Source organism: Propithecus coquereli, unplaced genomic scaffold (genome assembly GCF_000956105.1).
Source record: "Propithecus coquereli isolate 6110/MARCELLA unplaced genomic scaffold, Pcoq_1.0 Scaffold10, whole genome shotgun sequence".
Lineage (NCBI taxonomy): Eukaryota > Metazoa > Chordata > Mammalia > Primates > Indriidae > Propithecus > Propithecus coquereli.
The window spans coordinates 4,619,695-4,640,705 of NW_012133858.1; the positions used below are offsets into that span (position 1 = coordinate 4,619,695).

A 21,011-nucleotide genomic window follows, 5' to 3' on the forward strand; every position below is an offset into this window, starting at 1 on the left:
GCAGCTGTGGGCCTGAGGATTAGGAGAGGATCTGGCATCTGGAGGTAGGGGCTGGGCTTGGTGAGGAGGGACAGAGCAGCGGGCAGCAGGAGGGAGGCAGGCTAGACACGTGCACTTAGCGAGCTCTTCCCTCAGCACGAAGCCCCATGGACCTGCCATTCCCCCATCCAGCCCTTCCTATATATTCCTCAACTAGACAAACCACATGTCTACTCAAAGACCCACTGCAGTTTTGGAAATGACCAAGTTCCTAAGTCCCATTTCTGCCACCGAATCTGATGCAGTTGGCCTTGCACACCATAGCCTCCTCATCTCCCATGCCACCTGGGCTAAAAAGGAAGTCGACAGACACAGAAGCGAAGCAGTGGACGCACACTTCCCCACCCTGCCCCCCCCCACCAACTCTTCTTGGCGAGGCCACCTGCTGAAGCCCCCGAGGGCACAGAGAAAGCACTGGGCCAGAGTCGGGAAGCCTGGGTTCTTGGCTTGGCTTTTCCTGTGTGATCCTGAGCAAGCCACACCCGCTCTCCGAAGGCTGCCATCTGTGGGGCTCTCGGGGCAGCCCTGGCTTTCATGGGGAGGGAAGCAGGTGAAGGCCTCTCCCCGATCACGGGCCCTGAGCGGCCCTGCACGTTCCTATTGAGTGTGCCAGACCACAGGGTGAACCCACGCCCTGATACCAAGAATTTCTGTAGCTGGTCACACAGACATCTGAGTAGGTCAAGTGGCCACAGCGTGACCACCATGCCTATGCCCCGTGTGGAGGGGACCTGGCTTGTGCGCTGCAGGGTTTCCTGTTAGCTCACCAGGGGCTGGGCCCTTGGCCCAGTGTTCCTCAGCTGCAACCCAAACCCACCCCACATGCAAAATCCATGTGGGGCCCTCACGTGGCCCCTGTGGAGCTCCAGGGGAAGAGGAACTAACACAAATAAGCCAATGCTCATGTGCTGGCGGTGCCATGAGTACTAAAGTGTTTTTGTCTCTGACCCAGGACTCTTGTGTCTTCTGCCAGCATCCATGAAACAGCAACAAGCTAACTCACTCGCTTATAAGTAGGGTAAAATCGAACCTTAGACCCTTCAGGGTTTGTGACAAAAAGCAAGCGCCCTGCTCACCCCTCGGTCTTGGGTTTGGGCCGTGTGTGTAGGGAGGCAGTATATCTTTCCCACGCCAGGATCTCCTCCACCCTTCCAGCAAGGCCACTTCCTATTCGGCACAAGGGAAGAGGGGACCACAGGGAAGGACAGAGCACAGGAAGGGCCGCAGCAGTGGCAGAGGCCTGGCAGCTGTACAGGCTAGAGGCTGAGGGGTGGAGACCTTGGGCTCCATGTCCCCAGCAGGGGGGCCTCCCAGGTGTGTTCCTGCGCCATCAAGCCAGTGGCATTGTTCTCAAAAAGCACTTCCCTCTGGGATAAGAAAGACACGTGGCTGGATGTAGTGGCTCACACCCGTAATCCCAGCACCCTGGGAGGCTGAGGCAGGAGGATTGCTTGAGGTCAGGAGTTCAAGAACAGCCTGAGCAAGAGTGAGACCCTGTCTCCAAAAATAAAGAAATAAAAAGAATTTTTGTGCTTCAAATAACACCATCAAGAAAGTAAAAAAAGGTATTAGTCAGGATATGGAGAAATTGGAACCCTTGTGCATTGCTGGTAGGAATGTAAAATGATGCAGCTGCTATGGAAAACAGTATTGATGATTCCTCAAAAAAATTAAACATAGTATTATTATATGATCCAGTAATTCCATTTCTGGGTATATATCCCCAAAGAGCTGAAAACAGGGACATGCACAGGTATTTGTATACCCATGTTCACAGCAACACTATTCCTAACAGCCCAAAAGTGGAAATTATTCAAATATCCATCAATTGATGAGTAGATAAACAAAATGTGGTATATCCCCATGACAGACTACTATTCGACAATAAAGAATAAAGTGCTGCTACATGCTACAACATGGGTGAACCTTGAAACTATTATGCTCAGTGAAAGAAACCAGTCTCAAAAGGCACGTGTTGTATGATTTTATCTGTGTGAGATGTCCGCAATGTGCAAATCCACACAGACAAAGTAGATTTGTGGTTGCTGGGGCCATGGTGATCAGAGAATGAGAAGTGACTGATAAGGGGCATGGGGCTTCTTTTTGGGATGATGACAATGTTCTAGAATTAGATTGTGGCAATAGTTGTGCAATTTTGTGACTATACTAAAAACTAGTGAATTGACAAGTTCATCGACCTTTAGGAAGGTGAATTTTATGGTACGTAAATTAGATCTTGATAAAGCTCTTGTTTTTAAAAATCCTGCTCAGCCTCTTACTAGCCGTGTGATCCTGGGGACATCATTAGATGCTCTGAGCTTTAGTCTCCTTATCGGTAAATAGGGAACATTTATCTCCCACAGTGGACACGAAGACTCAGTAAAGTGATGCACTTGAAAGTGCTCTGTAAGCTGTTAAATGCAACAGAAAAGTTAGTTAATATTTGCATTTTAAAGAGCTATTTTGCCAATAAGAATGAAGTCCTTGTTTCCCATTTAGAGAAATTTTTGGTTTCACAGCTGGGGAAAGAGTTTTGGCACAAGCATAAGGATCTTACTCTGAAATGGTATGACATATGGTTTCAAATCTTTGGCTGCTTAAAATGTTGCCATTCCACACACCCCTCACCCCACCCCCAGCCCCCGCCATGTTGCAACTGTTTCGGTTCCGATCACCCCATCCACTCGGTGAAGGGCTTCCTTCATCATTGTGGAACCACCAATGTAATGACTGATTTGGGCAAAGGTTAGGATACCTGCTAAAACTTTCTTTACAAAAGGTGGTTAAGGAACAGGATATGCACACAGGCTTCTTGGTGAATATGTGACTGGGAGCCCCACGGGACCATCCAGAGGCTAGGAGAAGAATGGCAGGCTGCTGTTTTTTTAAAAAGATTAACGTTAGATGTAGCTCTAACATCTATCTAATGAATGACTGAGTCTTTTTTTTTTTTTTTTTGAGACAGAGTCTCACTCTTTTGCCCGGGCTAGAGTGAGTGCCGTGGCGTCAGCCTAGCTCACAGCAATCTCAAACTCCTGGGCTCAAGTGATCCTCCTGCCTCAGCCTCCCGGTAGCTGGGACTACAGGCATGCGCCACCATGCCCGGCTAATTTTTTCTATATATTTTTAGCTGTCCAATTAATTTCTTTCTAATTTTAGTAGAGATGGGGTCTCGCTCTTGCTCAGGCTGGTTTCGAACTCCTGAGCTCAAACAATCTGCCTGCCTCGGCCTCCCAGAGAGCTAGGATTACAGGCGTGAGCCACCGCGCCCGGCCTATGACTGAGTCTTTATGCATTGACTTGCTACAAGCCGACTTCCCTTGACACCTTTAAAAAGACTTGCTATTGACTTTAAACTCTCAGTAGAAACCCGGGATTTGTTGCTCTTTTGAAGTCTCCAGAAGAGTCACCATCTTGCCTTGGTATCTATCGGTTTATACAGTGTCTCATCTTCTGTAATCGGAAAGTCCATCTGTTTGTCGACCCTAATCCCAAAGTCACCAACCCCAGTGTGGACCTGAAAACTCTTTACCAGCGGCAGAGTCTCTTCCTGGGGCTACACTATAGCTGAGATCAGATCCCGGGGAGCATTTTTCTAGCAGAATAATTGTGTCTGTGTCAACCCATTGCTTAACGCCTGCTCATAATCATGGCTCAGAAAAAAAATCAATTTTAAAATATAAGTTCAGAACCAGTACATTCCCAATCTGATTAATTCAAATCAATTCAACATGAAAAATGGGAGCAGGGACATATTAATAAAACATGACTGGGGTGTGGGAGCTTAGATCCTGGCTTCTCTGGGCATCTCCAGGCAAATCGATGACCTCCCTGGGGCTCTGTGATGTGGGGCCAGGGTAGTGCAGAGATGTAAGAAGGTGATGAAATCACATGGCAAAAAATATAAGAAAACAGTCTCTTTGACAAGGAGCTAATAAAGGAAGCGGTAGCTGAGAGCAGTGGCTCACTCCTGTCATCCCAGTACTTGGGAGGCCGAGGTGGGAGGATCACTTGAGTGCAGGAGTTTGAGACCAGCCTGGACAACACAGCAAAATCCCATCTCTACAAAAAATTAGAAAAATTAGCTGGGCATGGTGGTGTATACCTGTAGTCCCAGCTACTTAGGAGCCTGAGGCGGGAGGAGTTTGAGGCTACAGTGAGCTATGATCGCACTACTGCATTCCAGCCCAGGTGACAGAGCGAGACTTTGTCTCTAATAAAACAAAAACAAAACCAAACCACAGAGGGCAAACAAGGCAGGTAGAAGGGATCCACACCACTGCTCTCATCACCTGGCCCTTCAGGACTCAACTGGACATATTAACAAAGGCAGCATACTGGAGGGGAAGGACCACGGGTTCTGAAGTCAAGACCCACCTGCATTTCAATCCTAGCTATAACCACTTCCTAGCTCTATCCAGGGAAAATTGCCTCACCTCTCTGGGCCTCAGTTTCCTCATCTGCAAAGCAGATGCAATAGAAGCCACCTTAGAGGCTCAGGAAACACAGCTGTCTGAGTCAGAAGTCACAGGGGGAACCTATGATATGCCTCCTGGAATGAAGAGGTCTCCATCCCCTAAATGAACATGTGTATGGCAACAACACATCCTTTCCCAGAGAAAGGAAAGGTGCCCCTGAGCATGTAGGTGGAAAGGTGAGCATGGGATCCTAAAGTCCTCAAAGGAGAGAAGACACCTAGGAGGTGAGGGGTGTTGGTGGCACAGTAAGACCCTACTTTACAAACTGTGGACCAGGAGTCTGGTTGGAGTGGTAGAAAGGACAGCCAGCAAGGTGGGACTTAGCTGCACTCCAGCTGCAGGGAAAGGAGAGGCTCTTCTGGTGACTGCGCAGAGCAGATGAGGCCTGGAAGAAGCTCTGGCCACAGATCGCAGGGGCTCAGGCCATTGGGTCCCGGGGGTCAGTGGAATGCAGACCTAGAGGCAGCCAGCAGGCTGGAGGATGAGGGAGATTTACACACACACACACACACACACACACACACACACACACACTCTGCCATGGAGCTGAGCACTCCCACTGGGCCCATCTGTACCCAAGTCCCAAACTGCCGGGAAGGAGAGTGTGGCCTTCTGAGTAAGGATGAGCTTATGAGCCACAGTAAAGGCCAGGAGCCTGGACCAGAGTGGGGGAAAGGAGAGAGCCACACTCTGCTATCCATTTGGGTGGTGGGATGCCCCACAGGATGATGAAGCAGGAGCTACACGGAGCCCGATGACCCAGTCAGAGCTGGCCAAGGAGGGCAGGGCCTGCATTCAGGAGACGTGAGTGAGCTCACCATCCTTGGAGGTGACCACGCACAGGCTGGCCCAGCCCTTGCAGGGTTCTCGTGGAGGATTCCAGTCTCAGGTGGGTGGCTGGGCTCCCTCACTGCAGGGGTCCCTTCCAGCCTGAGATTCTCTGAGTCTGCAGACAGTGTGTGATGTTGGGGAGGGATTTAACATGGTTTTGTCTGAGAAAAGCGGTTCTGGGGCCCAGGTCGGCACAGATGCCAAGGGAAGGGAGGGGTGATATGAGCAGGTGCACAGACTTGCCCTCTAAGACGGCATCATCCAAAGGAGGCACTCAGGGGAATGGTTCTTAAGGCACCTGAGGGACAGTGACAGCTCCGGGAGGCAGCCAACGCCCGGGAAGCGAGACCAGGACTTCAGGACAAGATGAAGACCAAGGCTCCAAATCAGCCTCACGAGAAGCCTAGGGGTGCGTGTGAACTGCACACGCTGGGTCAGGAAAAGACGACGCAGGCCTGAATAGAAAGGCAACCAGAGGACTTGGTAAGAAGGGAGAAACCACAACGGACCACGGAAACTTCTCCCTGGCAGACACGGAAGACGACTAACTCAGTCTACACTGTCTGCACGTTTCTCTCTTCAAAAAGGTTAAAATATGGACAGTTTGAGGAAGTAAGTCCAAGTCGTTTGGGGAAAATGGAAAGTAAAGGAACTAGAGGAGGAAACCGACACCGCTTGGCTTTGGATCAGCGGAGTCCACGCTGTGGAGTAATTTAGGAATCGTCGTATCTCACTGGAAAGCCACAGCCATGACTTCCGAGAGACTGGAAATAAGACGGAACATTTCTGAGCTCCGAGTTCTGTTTTCAAAGGGAAACCAGAATGACACGGAAAAGTGCAGTCTGGTCAGCTTCACAGCAGTCCCTCAAAAGGTGGTACAATTTACTTAGTCAACCCACCTTCGGTGTGTGCTGGAGCTCAGTGACAGGCGATGTCCCCAGCAGGGGAGCGGGCAGGGTAACAATCCCTGCCACACACGCGCCAAAGGGGAGAATACGGGAGAATCCCCCTTTCACGTCTTAGTGCGCAAACAGCTTAATCTGTATCACAAAAGAAGAAAGAATAACTAAAGGGAAAAGGATTTCATTTTACGAGCAACGTTCCAGATTGCGCCGTGCTGTCCAGAAGGCGGGTGACACCAGAGAAGATGGCTAATCACGCGGAGAGGGAAGGAGGCGGCGAGGACCCGAGGGCGGGTATTGGAGTCTATTGGACGTGTTGACTGCAGGCCCAGAGCAGCAGGCTCCAGGCCTAACATGCCAGGCAGCATTCTTCTTCCTAAACGGAGTCTTACTGCAGCCCTCTATCTGTGAGATGGAAAAAGCAGGCTCCCCCGGGTGAAGGATGGGGGGCGGAGTGGGGTGTGGAGTGGAGAGGGGCAGTGCGTGGACGGGGGTGGAGAGGTAGGTGTTCCCTCCACCGGCCTCCCTCTGAGGAACCGGAGGCCTCCTCAGAATGGAGGCAGGAAAATCCCCTGGTGAGATAAGGGAGTTGAGAGCGGGCTTACTGAACTTGGCATTGACAGCAAAGTAGGTAGATTCTACGACACGAAAGGAAGCAGGGACGATTTCATAACTAATCTGGAACAGTGGAAACAAGAACTCAACGAGACCGAAATACTAACTCAAATAGCCAGTGCCATGGGGTGCAGGCAGGAGAGGGGGCCCGTCCTCCGCCTCCTCCCGGACTGACCACCGGGTACGCGTGCAAATCAGGGAACTCCTGGACTGACCACCGGGCATGCGTGCAAATCAGGGAACTCAAGAGGAAGTGATCAGTGTAGCTCAGGTTCGCCCAAGCCGCTGACAGAAAAGAGAGGAAATTTAGGTTCCAGTTAGAAAACAGTAGACTACATATAGCTTCGATCCTAATTTGAATGGGCTAATGAATTGCCTGAAACAAAGAAACAAAAAATGACTTTGTCTCAGTTCACAGCTTTATCTTAAAGAATTAAGAACTCTAGAGTTCAGCGAAAAAACTTTTAAGAGGGCATTTTAGCTAGGGTGTGCTTTTTTCTTATTGTGGCAAAATATATAACAAAATTTGCCATTTTAGCCATTTTTAAGTGTACCATTCCACGGTATTAATCACATTCACAGTGTCATGCAACCATCATTGCCATCTATAGGGTGTCCCAAATTTTACAGAGGAAAAACTTTGTAAAATTTTGTAATGAGTATTTTGTAAACAAAGGTACATTTAGCTACAATTTCCCATTTTTCCCTATGTATGGTGACTTTTGGGACACCCTGTATTTCCAAAAACCTTTCATCACCCCAAGCAGAAACTCTGTGCCCTTTAAGCAATAACTCCCCCATTCTCCCTCCTGCCAGTCACTGGGAACTGCCAAGCCACTTTTTGTCTCTATGAATTTGCCTGTTCTAGATATTTCATATAAGTGGCGTCATACAATATGCGACATTTTGTGTCTGGCTTCTTTCCCTCAGCATAATGTTTTCCAGGGTCATCTATGTTGTAGCATGTAACAGCACCTCATTCCTGCTTATGGCTGAATCACGTTTGATTGTGATTATAAACTATGTTTTGTTTATTCATCTGCTGATGGGCACTTGGGCTGTTCCCACCTCTCGGCTGCTGTGCATGTAGCTTGTCCTTTCACAGCCACGGGATGAAGCGGGTCTGCCCACCCTGGATAAAGCAGGCTAGGGGAGCCTTCACACAGCACGACCAAGAGGCAGGAGGTGGCTGAGTATGGGTGGGAAGGAGGCTAGCCTCCAGGAAGCGGTGCTGGTGGACTGACAGGAACGAGGGTCAACCCACGATGCTCCGTAGCAACTGGCTGGGCACACGGCTTCACTTGCGCTTCCCACACGGACTTGCCCTGTAACCTTGGCTGGCCCTGCCCCTCTCTGGGTGTCCACTCTGTACCTGCCAGTATGAGGGTGACCCACACCCGGTGACTCCTAAGGCCCCTGCCAGTTCTGACAATCGGTCCACCAAGACCTTGACCATGAGGTGACTGGGCAGTCACCAGACTAATGAAGGAGCCTGTGTGGAGAGTGGAGAGAGAAAGGGGATTTTGGAGGTGACAGAGGTCCCCTCCGTCCAGAAGAACCTGGTGCTCACTGCAGAGTGTGTGGGGAGCGATGCTGGGCCTGGCCCTCCCCACCCTGAGGGCTCAGCTCCAGTGAGCGTGGGGAGGCCCCAAAGGCTCGGCCGCGGCTGGAGAGGGCACAGGCTGGCCCTGACGGGAATTCTTAAACCGCTGGGGAAGGAAATGAGGACAGGGCTTGGTGCGCAAGGCAAAAGGCACCTGAGTGGTTTTTACAACAGACCAGAATGGCCGGCGCCAGGCCCACTGAGGGACGCAGCCTGGACGGGGGACATGGCATGCCTAAGAGAGGGCGTGGGAGAAAAACACAGAACAGGGAGCCGTGCTCCTGTTCCCGGACTTATGGGGCCGACGTGAGGCAGCTGTGCAGCCCTACCCGAAACACTGAACCACCCTGGGGCTTCGCTGCTCATCCATATGCACAGTGGCTCAAAATTCTTCATCTCTGAGATCCCCTCCAGGGAAAATTCCAGAGCACATGGGAGCACTGAAGTGGGTGTAGAGAGAGATCTCTTCTGCACTCATTTTCTCAGCAAATATTCACTGACCACTGCTCTGTGGCAGGCTTTGTGACAGGTGCCCTTCCTGCATCCTACCTGATACTGAGGGGACGGACAGAAGCAGCGGTGACAGTATCGTGTGGTTGCAAAGATTTGCGAGGGCAAATTAAGGCGTCCAGTAAGAACAAGGCTCCCAGTGACAAACTACCCGCCTCCAGGCTACTTTGTGCCAATGCCGATCCAGAGGTATGACCAGCATCATACCCCCGCCCCCATGCCAAGCACAATACTCGAGGCTCCTGGGTATCTCGCGGCCCCTATCAGGGCTGCGCAGGCGTCAGCTGGACTCACCTTCACGCAGGAATAGATCACAGACACAAACACCACCAAGGTCAGCAGCAGGAAACAGGTCAGGTAGAAGCTCAGCATGAACACGGAGCTGGGGAAGAGATGAGGTGAGGAAGAAGTCAGTTCCTGGTGGCAGGGCTACAGCTTCCCCAGCATCTTCCTGGCAAGCAGGCAGCAGGTTCCCAGTGTCTGTCCTCACTGCTCCAGAGTGCTGGGCTCTGCAAGCCCCTGGGCGGGAACCTGAAGTTGCTCCACTTCCCCTGAGCCCACTGCCCCGTCTCTTCCACTGACTCACTGAGAAGGGCTCATGCAGCCTTGCAGACGGATTTAGGAGTCCTCTCCATAGCTGTCTGGCTCCTACCCTTCCCACCTTCCTGTCATCTTCCAGTGGGGACAGCAGCTAAACACAAGGAGCTAAATGGAGAACCAGGTGACACCTGGTCGATATTTTGCGTAATTCTTAGCTATTCACAGACACGCTTCATTTAGCTTGGAAGAAGCATTTTCAAAACCACCTGGTTATTCCCTTCAAGTCGTCACTCATGATTTCATGAGTAACTGCGAAAGCTGAAACGGATTTGATAAATGGCCTTCATTTATGAAAATGTCACGTCAGCAGCCCGGCCAGCCACTCTTTGAGAAGCAGGGATGATGTGTCTCTTCAGAAGTCCCCAAATCCTGCCCCCTCCCACTACCAGACCCCACAATGCCTGCTCAGTCTTTGCTCCCCTATTCGTAGGCAGTTCCACAAGAAACACGTGAGGATCTCCCTCTGCCCCTCCACTAGGATGCAGGTCACAAGTGATCCATCTTAACAGCCACCATGAGTGGGAACCCTGGGAGGAAAGAGCTGCACATGACTTCCTGTCCAGAACTTCCTATTGGCCCTCCTAGGGCAGGGGCTGGCCGAGGTACAGCACACGCCACCAGCCACCAGGTAGCCTTTCAAGGGAGCAAGAGTGGTCTGAAGATGCCAGGTGTTGTTAGCGAGTTAAAACCCAGCTAAGGACTTGAGAAGGCAGGCGAACATCTCTAGGGAGGATTCCAACGGCACCATTTTTGTTCCGGGCTTCCATTGGAAGCTGGCACTTAGCTGCCTCCAACGAATGGAACAAGGGGAAAGGATTCTCTTCAGAGGAAGAGGAAGACCTTTAACGTGGCTTTTAAGGCTTCCCCAGAGAGGGATGACTGGAGAATGGCCTCTGTCAATGTCTAAGCCACTTGGAGCTGTGGCCAGCAGAGGGAATGAAGCTGTTGCAGACAGAGCGGGTAACTGGGATGACCCAGTCCCCAAGCCATGCTGCAGAGACAGACATGTGCACTCAAGCTTGGGGACTACCAACTGCAATGGGACAAAATACCCAGGTGGCTTACTGACACCTGTGGCTCTGTGTCAGTACAGAAAGATGGGGTTTGATGCCAATAAGGATCCCAATCCCACCAGCTCTGCACAGCCTCAGTGCAAGGGCAGTGGGCTGAGCTGCACCACCAGGGCAGAGCCAGCTGTCAGTGTCTGGCTTCTCCTGGCATCCTGACAGTGACAGCAGATATAAATGTAAGGGGCAACTTTTCATCTTTTTAATAGGCATAATTAAAAATAAAAGGCATTAAGTAGTAAGACATGTTGACATCATGTACCTCCTGACATGGCACACTAAGAAGGGCACGTCATCACTTCTGTGGGAACCTTGACAAAATGCATACAACCCACTCATGGGAAAACATCAGACACACCCAAATCGATACACTCTTGTACAAGTCAATTGTCCAGTACTCATCGAACGCGTCAAGGTCATGAAAGACAAGCAAAGGCTGAGGAACTATCACAGATTAGAGGTGGAATAAGGAGATACACCAGCTAGGTGCAACATGGGATCTGGACTGGCTCCTGGAACAGAAAAAATGACATTGGGGGCAAACTGGCAATCAGAGTAAGGTCTGTGTATTCGTTAGTAGTGTTACTCCAGTGTTAACCTCCTGGTTTTGAGCATTGTATTGTGGTTATGTAAGTTGTCAACATTAGGGGAAACTGGATAGAGGATGTATAGAAACTCTCTCTACTACTTCTGTCACGTCTCCATAATTCTACAATTATTTCAAAATGAAAACTAGAAGGTGGTGGTTGTGGGGACTCTTTAGATTAAGCAAGACTCCAAGACAGAATCAAATGCATCCAGCGGTCTTGAGTTGATCCTGGCTATGACTAAATTAAAAGTAAAAGACATTTTTGGGGACAATTTGGGAAATTTAAATATGGACTGGATGTTAGATGAAAGGAATTGATGTTAATTTTGTTTAGTGTATAAGGTATTGCGGTTAAGGAGGAAAATGTCCTTAAAACAGGTGTATAATGAGGTTTTGGAGGCAAAATGTCCTTGTGTCTAAATTTACTTTTTAAAAATCAGAGTAAAAATAGATGAAACAAACATTGCAAAATATTAACAATTGTTATATCTAGGGTATTAGTGTTGACTATATTAATAAATTTACTTTTCTATGTGTTTGATTAATTACATAATAAAAAGTAAAAATGCGTATTTCCATATACACCTACAAATGTATACACACACGCACACAAGGCAACTATGCTTCTCTTCCAGGCACGACTACCGTGAATGACTCTTTAACAAACACTTCATTTCCAAAAGCCTCACTGCCTACTTCAGAATAGTTTCACAGAAGCCACAAGCTCTCCTGATGACACAGCCAGTCCTCAGAAGAGTTCTGAAGCACCTCTTTATTGAAAGGCCTTCAGAACCTGAAATCCGTTCTTTGAAATATCCAGAGCAGTGGAAAACCTTCATCTTTTGAAGCCGTATTGATTTTTCTTTTCCCCACAAGAACCAAAGGTCACACAGAAACCAGGCTGGTGAACACTTCGGGCAACTCGATTGGGCAGTGGTGTGTGGCTCAAATGGGATGAAGTGATGGACTGATGAGGAGTCTCTTGTGCAGCTGAGCACACCCCCTGAGACGTCTTCCGCCCCTGAGCGAGCCCGTGACCCCCCTGGCCCGGAGAAGTCAGACCACTGGCTTCCTGGGCCCACTGAGGACACGTTCACAAACCTGTCTCCCTGTCAGAGCAAGCACAGCCCAGACCCCCTTCTCTGCTCTTCCAAGTGACCACCCCCTCCCGCCCCTGGTAGCCCAGGACAGATGGGGACACTCACTGGGGCACGATGGTGATCTGGACAAAGCAGATGAAGAGGAAGACGAGCGAGGCACAGGCCACGTAGGCACCAAATCGGTCATCCACCTGCTTGGAGTACTGAGAGGAGATGGGTGGGGTAAGTGGGGGCAGAGGCACCCAGCTTGGTTCCAGCCAGGCAATCCCAGACACACGTGGGCAGCTGCTGTGGTCTGTGCTCCCAGGACAGGAAGGCCGAGCACCAGGGCCAGACTCAGATCACAAGAAACCAGCCCAGATCACCATAAGATGGTGCCTGGGGGGAGGGCAGTTGAGAGGGACTCAGGTTGTGTTAAGCCAGAAACTTTCTGCAGGCCAGGTCACCTTCAGAGTAATTCACAATGACATGGCTACACATTGCTGGGTGCCCCCCACAGGCTGGGCAACATCCTGCTTGTCTAAGGCATCACCGGGACCCTCACGACAGCCTGGGAAGGGGACAGGATCGCTATTTTCTCTCCTTCAGAGATGAGCAAGTTGGGCTCAGAGTGGTCCCCTGACGTCCAAAATCACATCCAAGGCCCACCTCCCAGCCCTAGCTCCTCCCATGACACCAACCAGCCGCACTAATGGAGGTCGGGCTGGCACAGTCACCCGGAGAGTAACACCTAAAGCAGGTCCGTTTACTGCGGGTAGCGTAATACTGTCCTTTCCATGGTTGTGCCCAGCTACTTAGGTTTGCCTCTTGTAAAGCTGACATGAGCCCATTTTAACCGAACACTGGGGAGACCTTGCCACGTGGTGCAAAGAGAACTGTCAGACCAGGGTCTGGCTCCGGCTCTCTCCCTACCTTACTGGGCAGCCAAGAGAAAGTCACCCAACCACTCTGGGCTTTAGCTCTGTCATTCACAATCTAAGGAAATGGGACAGGGTGATCTCGACTATCCCTTCCGACCTTAATACCTTGGTTCCAGGGTGCCAAGAGCGGCTGGGTGGCCCACTGATAAGATAAGGATAATAACAATAATAACAAACAGCAACAAAGATGTACTGAACATCTACTATGGCAGACACTATTTTATGTGTTTTACACATATGGACTCATTTAAACCTCACTATGATCCTATGAGGAAAGTATTTTAAATGTCCTCATCTTCCAGATAAGGAAACTGAGGCACAGAGAGGTTAAGATTGTCCCTTCCAACCAAGAAAGTCTCCTTAGAACCCCTGGGTAGTGCATCATCGGAGCTGGGGAAACTGAGGTGGCAAGAGGAGGCTCCCTCCGCTGCTGGTGACAGAGGAGGGAGTGTCCTGTTTCCTCGTCCCCCTCCGCCTGGTCCAGTGTCTGCCGGGGCCTCCTTCCCACCCTGGGTGCTGTACCTTCTTCTCTAAGTCAGGCTCCCTGAAGGTCAGGAGGAACTTGCGGACATGCTCAGATCGCAGCCTGTCAATGCTCCTGGCGTCAATGGCGCGGCCCAGAAACTCGTCCACTTCATCCTCAGGGTTGGCACTTTCCTGGGCATTCCTGGGGAGCAGGAGGCACAGACACAGGCTGACCACCAGGGCGCGGTCAGAGGGCTGGCTCTGTGCATCCACCCGGAATCACCGGAGAGGCCTGGCAGCCGCCCACGATCAGCCCAAAGCAGGGCAGGGAGCCGGGGCTGAGACCAGGTCAGCCGGAAGCCCAGGCCTGCGCCCTGAACAGCTGCGCAGACCCGCTGGCCGGAAAGCCTCACTGACCACCCTGACTCTATTAATATATCATATTATTAAGTTATAATAACGATGTGAATTATCATCGAAGGTTTAACCGCCTTTTCCCCTACACTGCCAGCCTCTGCTCTTCACTCCCCAGCTGGGCCGTCACCCTCTCAGGCCGGGATGGGAGGGCGCGACTTCGCCGCAGGACCACGTCTCTGGGCTTCTCTAACCCAGCTCAGCGCACGCCTGGGAAGCAGCTTCCTGGTCTTTGGGTGCTGAACTTAAAAACTCTGTTTCTCAGGGCAGAGCCCAGCCCCTGAGTGGAATTTCTGACAGTCCTGAGAACCGGGGAGTGAAGGAGGAAGAGGGGGGCACTCCCTCAGGGCACTGGACGGGTCAGGCACTGCTGACCACCGTGCAAGGTCTGCGTGTTCCTGAGGGAGCCACACGCGTGTGTGCACGTGTGCGTGCGTGTGCGGTGGAGCTATGCGGAGGCCCCGCCCTTCCGCCCTGGCCTGGCGGCTGGCGAGGGGGGCTCCATTCCCCCTCTGCTAAGACTGCGTGTGGGGTCATTTTCCATGGGGCGTGGGGAAACTGAGGGATCAGGCAGACCCCCTGGAGATATCCCCCAGACTGGGGAGCAGGAATAAAGAGGCATATTACTCACTTGTCCTTGGGGTCTTCGAAGCCCTGAAAGAGAAGGGTAGACAGAAAGAGAGGACTGTGAGGACAGAGAGGACTGAAGGCATGGGGGCTTCGGAGAGCAGGGGCTGCGAGGGGGCGCGGCCCATCTCTCTAAGCCCACCGGGACACCCCTCCCTTCACTTGGTGAGTGCCGCCGGGCTCTCCCTGAGAGACAGCTCTGCGCTGGCTGCTGGGTGCACTGTGATTTCATCCCTCCACGGCACAGTCCCTGTGTCTCAGCTGGCGGTCCCTGTGCTCACTCCTTCCCGCTTCCCCCAAACCTCTCCTGCCCTCTGGGCCCTGGGCTCGGAGGGTCCCCTCCCGATTCTGCCTCTTACACAGACGGAAATCAGAAATCCCCCACACGTGGACACACTCACCTGCCCCCACACACACAGAGCATACATAAAATCTACAGTTCACAAGTTCTGCACTTAAAAAATTAAATTCCAGTTACCTGCAATAGCTCTTTTGGTATCTGAGAATCAACATGTTCTTGTAAGGGCGAGAGCTGGTTGGGGACTCAGGAGGAGGCACCGGCTGCCATGGGTTTGACTACTGTTCTGTCGCTCCTGTCCACGGGGCAGAGGTGAGCGTGGAAAGGGCCCTTACCGACGCACACTCCAAGTGCTATTTAATCTATGAACTCCACGGAGGGAGAGACACGTGTGGGGGTTTGAGCAGCGGTGGGGGTGCAACCGGGGGCCAGTGCAGGTGACAAGCAGCCCCAAGACAACAAGGTTCAGAAGAGGCTCAGGTTGCCAGGACAACGACCGGATGGCGCCCATCTCTGAGGCCCAGCGAGGAGCGCTCTGCTGGGCAGATGGAGTCCGGCAAATGCTGGGTGAACCCAAAATCCAAATGAACACACGTGTCTTCATTCCCAGTGAGGACATGGTTTAAAAATACAAAGAAAGGGATTTATGTTCTCCATGAGCCAGAGCCACTAGGCGCTGAAACAGACTTGGGGCCTGAGTGGCATTGAGGTGCTCTGTCTCTGTTCTGCTCCCAGCCGAGGGCTCCTAGAGTCACAGCAGCCTCTGCCAAGGATCAGCTATGGGCGCTGAGGTCCTCCCAGACTGCCTGCATCCGGCCCAGGAAGGCCTGGCAGCATCTGCCCAGGCAAGCCGGATGCTTCTCTTCATCCTCCAAGGATCACCAGGCCCTCCCCACCCCCCACCTCAGCTGCAAACCAGCCCCACTTCCCCACCCCAGCCTTGGCTGGAGGAGGGGGTGTCACTCCACTGAGTGCTCCCTCTGGAGGGCAGGCCCATGCTCGACTCTCCCAGGGTCCCTCGGAGCACGGCATGGCCGGGCAGCTGCGGGCTGGACGAGCGGGCTCTCTTTCGATTGATCGCCCATTGAATTCCACCCGTGGGCCAGTAATTTTACTCTGGGATTGAGAACAACTGTGCTATACTACACATATGCTGGTCCCTACAGCCCAAAAATGAACCTGAAATGTTTCTAATAAACCTGTTTTTTACTTTTTCCAGTGCTCCTTTGGTCATCTGCTGAGGCTGGTGTTGGGGACCCATTTTTTACTTTCGCACTGAGCAGGGAGCCATGTCCGTTCTAACCATACCGCTTGCCATGCTGGTGTGGACAGCTCAGCATCAGGTGGGGCTGGTGAATTGATAACAGGTCAGAAGACACTTTGGTCCACAAACCACAGCAGCGGAGTATTGAGGACACAGTCCAGCAGACTGGGCTCACATCCCACCACCTACTGACTGGTTCTAGGACAACTACTTCTTACCTCTCCCAGCCTGTGTCCCCTCACCGCAGCACTTGGGCTCCGTCCTGCAGTCCGTTCCTAGGCTTGGTTACATGAGCTAAAGTGCACACAGGAGTCTTTCCCCTGGCAACCTTTTCATTAATAAATAACCTTAAAGACCTTACGACACTTGTACCTAAACACAAACCAGCACAGCTCATCGCTGCATTTTAAAAGCTGAGTGAAAGTTGGAAAAAGATGTAAGTAAACTGCTAACTACAGGTTCATTCCTTTCCAACTGCTCTTGGTCACTGCTCTATCGAATTCCCCCTCACCTACCCCACCTTTAGTGGACTGTTTTTCATAAAACTTACCCCGTACTGGCAAGTCAGGGTACGAGCTCTCCTGTGCATCTGTCCTAAAGATTTCAGGCAAGTTTAATACCAAAAGCCAGTGGCCTGTGTGGCAGCTGCTGGAATCTCTCTCCATCCCCAACCTAGAGACTCCCACTGGCCAGGCTGGGGTGGGGCCGGGAGGCTGTCCTTTGGTGCCAGACCCCTCAGGGGACACCAGGCCCACCAGGACGGGGAGCCCCTGCTCCCACAGGCTGTCGCCTTCCCTGCTGGGCACAGCAATTACCACCACAGGAGCCTTCCCGACAGCCTCCTTCTCCCTGAGACTGCCCTTCCCTGTTATAGCCCTGACTGCTAATTCTCCCAAGCTTCCTTGTCCTAACGATGAATAATATGCCCACCAAACCACACTTATAGTCCAAACTGCCTCTCTAAGACTCTGAAATAACTAAAGATGCAACCTGTACCAAATATCACTAAAAAATACCTTTCCAAGGATTAGAAATGGAAACCGCCCGGCCCTTTCCTGCTTGCAGATTGCTGCCTGCTGGCTCCCTCACCTCTCTGCCTCCCTCCCCTCCTCCCGCTGCTGTCCTGCTCGCAGTCCTCCCCTCCTCCTCACTGTCCCCTTGACCATGGAGGTCGAGGGGGCAGAGTCTGCAGGGGACGACCACAGGGAGGGTTGGCCAACTGCTCTTTGCTTAGAGGAGGGCTCTCAGGAGAGGAGACTGGTGGCCAGAGCCCTTGGTGGCACTGACCAGGTCTGCGGATGTCCCAGTCCGGAGCCCTGGGGCAGGAGGGCCTCGTCCACTCTGCTCCCTCGCTACGCGGGTGTCCGCAGATGCCGCTTTACTGCGTTCTAAACGGAGGTCTTGACTCTATTAATTTTCCTCCTGTACATTTTCCTTAAACCCGTGTCATCTGCTACTTTTTGGCTAGGAAGGTGCAGAGTGGCTGGGTCCCCAGCCTGTGCCCTCCTTTAGGACCCTGCTCTTGTCTGGGGACTGGGCTACACTCCCATGCAGTCTGTCCCTGAGCCCTTCTGGGGCAACGTCAACCCCATCTGTTCCACAGACCTCACACCTGGGGCCCCACCTTCTCCAAAGAGTGGCCACACACCCCATTCCCGGCACCGTCCCTCCTCTGCACCCCCAGTGGGCGACTCCCACCTGGGAACTAGGTGCCCTTGAGCTGAGCAGTGTGCCCGAGAGACAGAAGCCACACTCTCAGACAGAAAGAAAGAAAACATTGCGGTAACCTGGCTTCTTGTTGTCTCTCCTCCTCTTCTTCCCACCCCCTGAACCCATCTTTCTGTCGTTGCTGCTAGAGCCCAGGCAGAGCCCCCTGAATTAGCCTGCCCCTGGTGTGTGCAGCAGTGGCTGGGCGCCTGTTCCCCAAGGCAGGCAGGGTCCCTTGAGGTGAGGTTGACATCCCAACCATGGCCTCCTCCACTTGTTCAGCCTGCACGCTCCTCGTGGAAGGCTGGAGTTCACGGGGGTGTTTCTCAGCAGGGAGGGCAAGGGCACCACCACCTGGCACTTGCCCAAAAGTACTAGGATGGTTTCTGATGGTTTGACAACAGAGCCAAAGGTGTGGTTTTAATGGCCCGAGAAATACAGTAGGTGCTGGCAGGGGGTCTGGAAGCTGGTGTCCACCCAGCTCCCCAGGGTTCCACCAGACAGTGAGTGCCAGGACACAGCTGGGGGGCTCTGGCTGGACCCTGAGCGTCACCAGCTGGGCCTGCTTTCAGACTGCACCAGCAAGCTCTGCCTAGAGGGACGGAGGGAGGAAGGGGCATCGCCACTCTGTTCCAAAGCCAAATGAGGCATGCCACCAGACGGTGGGAGAACCTGAGGACAGAAGTCAGATGCTTCGACTCCTAGTCCAAAGCTGGGGTGAACCCCACTTCCGCTTCCTTCCATGGCTTCCTTCCATGGCTTCCTTCCAGATTCCCGCGGGCAATATGAGGGGCCTGACCCAGCCCTCACACCCACGGGAGGCCCTGGTCCTGAGAATGTTGCCTGTACACTGCCCTGCCAGCCACTCACCATCCGCTTCATCTCCTTGGACACCTGGTTGCCACCCAGGTGGTTGTAGAAGGGGCGCTCGGCCCCCCAGTGTGGCGGGTTGTGCCCGATGGAGTTGGTTCTCTGGCGGTTCATCTTGGCGATCATGGCCTTCTCTTCTTTCTGGGAGACCAACACAGAGATGTCAGCCTGCAAGCAGGGACATGGAAGGAGCCCAAACAGGGAGCACCTTATTTCTCCCAGGGACACGGTACCTGGCCAGGTTAGGAGCTAAGGCAGCTGCCCCCTTCCCTCTGCACAGTCCTGGAGCCCAGCTGTCTGCCGAGATCCTAGAGCTCTCTCAGGCAAGCATTCTAGATCCCTCCAAAGTGCCTAAGGCCATCCCTGGCTGGCCCGAGGGGAGCAGCAAATACGAGAGTTGGTCTCGTGAGAAAGCAAAGGGAACACTGCCATTGTACAAGTTCTTCCTACAAGTCTGACCACAGATGCTACCGCTGGTGCCTCAGAACCAGTGCTCACGGCCTTCCCTCCCATGGATGGCCTCGGTTCCCGGAGGCCTGTGCTTCCTCTGCTCCCCCTGGGGGTGGGAGGGCCAGAGGGGCTGAGCCTCACCTCTGCTCTCCCAGGCAGCCAGGCCAGCTCATGCCTGAGCCTCCCAACTCGGTCTCTGTTAACCTGTGGTGCCACAACAGGCTCTGCTCTCCCTACAGCCTCAGGGGTGGGCAAAGCCTGAGTCTGAAGGTGCCCAGGGGGTGACAGAAGGAGAGGAGACCTGGGATTCCAACTTCTGCTCAACTTCTCCAAAACAGGCACGTTCCAGCAGAGAGGGCAGCAGGGCAGGCCCCTGCCGCCCAGAGGGCAGCTTCCCAGGAGGTCTGGGTGAGTGAAGTTACAGATTCTAGGGCTGACACACACTGTACGTACGATGTACGAATGCGCAAATGGAGATTCAGTCAGCTGCCTGTGAGCCAACACATTCCCCAGCACCTCTGTCTGTCTGTCCATCCTTCCAAATGAGTGCAAGAGGTGGGGGGTTGGAGAGGCACTGGAAGGCCTGAGGCGGCCTCCCTCCAACTCCTTCCTCATCAGGTAAGGTGATGGGGGCACTCAGCCTGCTTCAGCTGACACTGCTAGGGGCTGTCACTCTCTCTGCTTCCATTTCATCCTCTGCGGGCCACTTGCCAGGCTGGAGGAGCAAGAGCAAGGGGGCCCAGGGTGGAGGGCAGGAGGGTGGGCTGGAGGCCTTGCGAGCCAGGGGCTGGGAGGACGAAAAGGGCCTGGGAGGATTTTCTAGCCGAATAACCAGCAAATGTCTACAAATGCATCAGGCCATGAAGGGCTCTCCCCAAAGTGCCCTGAAGAATCTTCCCATCCCTCTTCCTGGTGTCTGTGGAGGGGTCTGATACAGCTCCTGCAAAGGGCCCAGGATCCGTCTCCCGGGTGTGCAGGAAAAGGTGAACTTCTGCTGTCCCTCTCGGCATGGGCACCTGCCCCAAACAGCACTGCCCCCCTTTAAAAATCTACTTTTGTTGTCATCCAAGATTTTCTCTGAACTCTTCTCATAGCTTGATTTTGTCTCTAGTCTTATTTCTTAGGAAGAGAAATGAGGAAGCTCCTCCCTATCAAAGGGCACTGACCAACAGACACACTCCATGGAAAGACTCACAAGTAAAAGGCATTTTAATTTAGGGAGAAATATAAAATGTTCTTATCATTCACTTTAAAAATTTAGAACATGGAACATGACACTATTAAAAATAGAACACTGAAGTCTGCTAATAATTCAGTTTTATATTTCAGCAAGTGTGGGCTGAGACAAAGGGGAAGAAAGAGGCTAGAAAGGGAAAGGGGGGAAAGAGAGAGGTTCGAGAAACAAAGATACACAGGTGCATGCAGAGACAGACACTGATATACAGATACGTATCAGAGAGAGACAGAGAGAGAAATAACGGCAAACATCCACCTAGGAAAAGGAAAAGGAGAGAGATGGAGGTAAAATACACAGTATTGGCCGGGTGAGGTGGCTCACGCCTGTAATACTAGCACTCTAGGAGGCCGAGGTGGGAGGATTGCTTGAGCTCAGGAGTTCGAGACCAGCCTGAGCAAGAGCAAGACCCCCGTCTCTACTAAAAA

The 21,011-nt window shown here is 52.4% G+C and overlaps 1 protein-coding gene across 1 annotated transcript in view; it reads right to left on the reverse strand.

Moving 5' to 3' along the window:
- ADCY5 (adenylate cyclase 5) overlaps positions 1 to 21,011 on the reverse strand; it is a 151,688-nt gene that overhangs the window by 21,069 nt on the left and 109,608 nt on the right. Inside the window, exons 8-12 of the mRNA XM_012642407.1 lie at positions 18,900 to 19,040; positions 14,765 to 14,787; positions 13,777 to 13,921; positions 12,440 to 12,537; positions 9,273 to 9,360 (exon numbers count right to left, since the gene is read on the reverse strand). Of these exons, the coding sequence (XP_012497861.1) occupies positions 9,273 to 9,360; positions 12,440 to 12,537; positions 13,777 to 13,921; positions 14,765 to 14,787; positions 18,900 to 19,040 (495 nt within the window). The remainder of the gene's footprint in view (positions 1 to 9,272; positions 9,361 to 12,439; positions 12,538 to 13,776; positions 13,922 to 14,764; positions 14,788 to 18,899; positions 19,041 to 21,011) is intronic.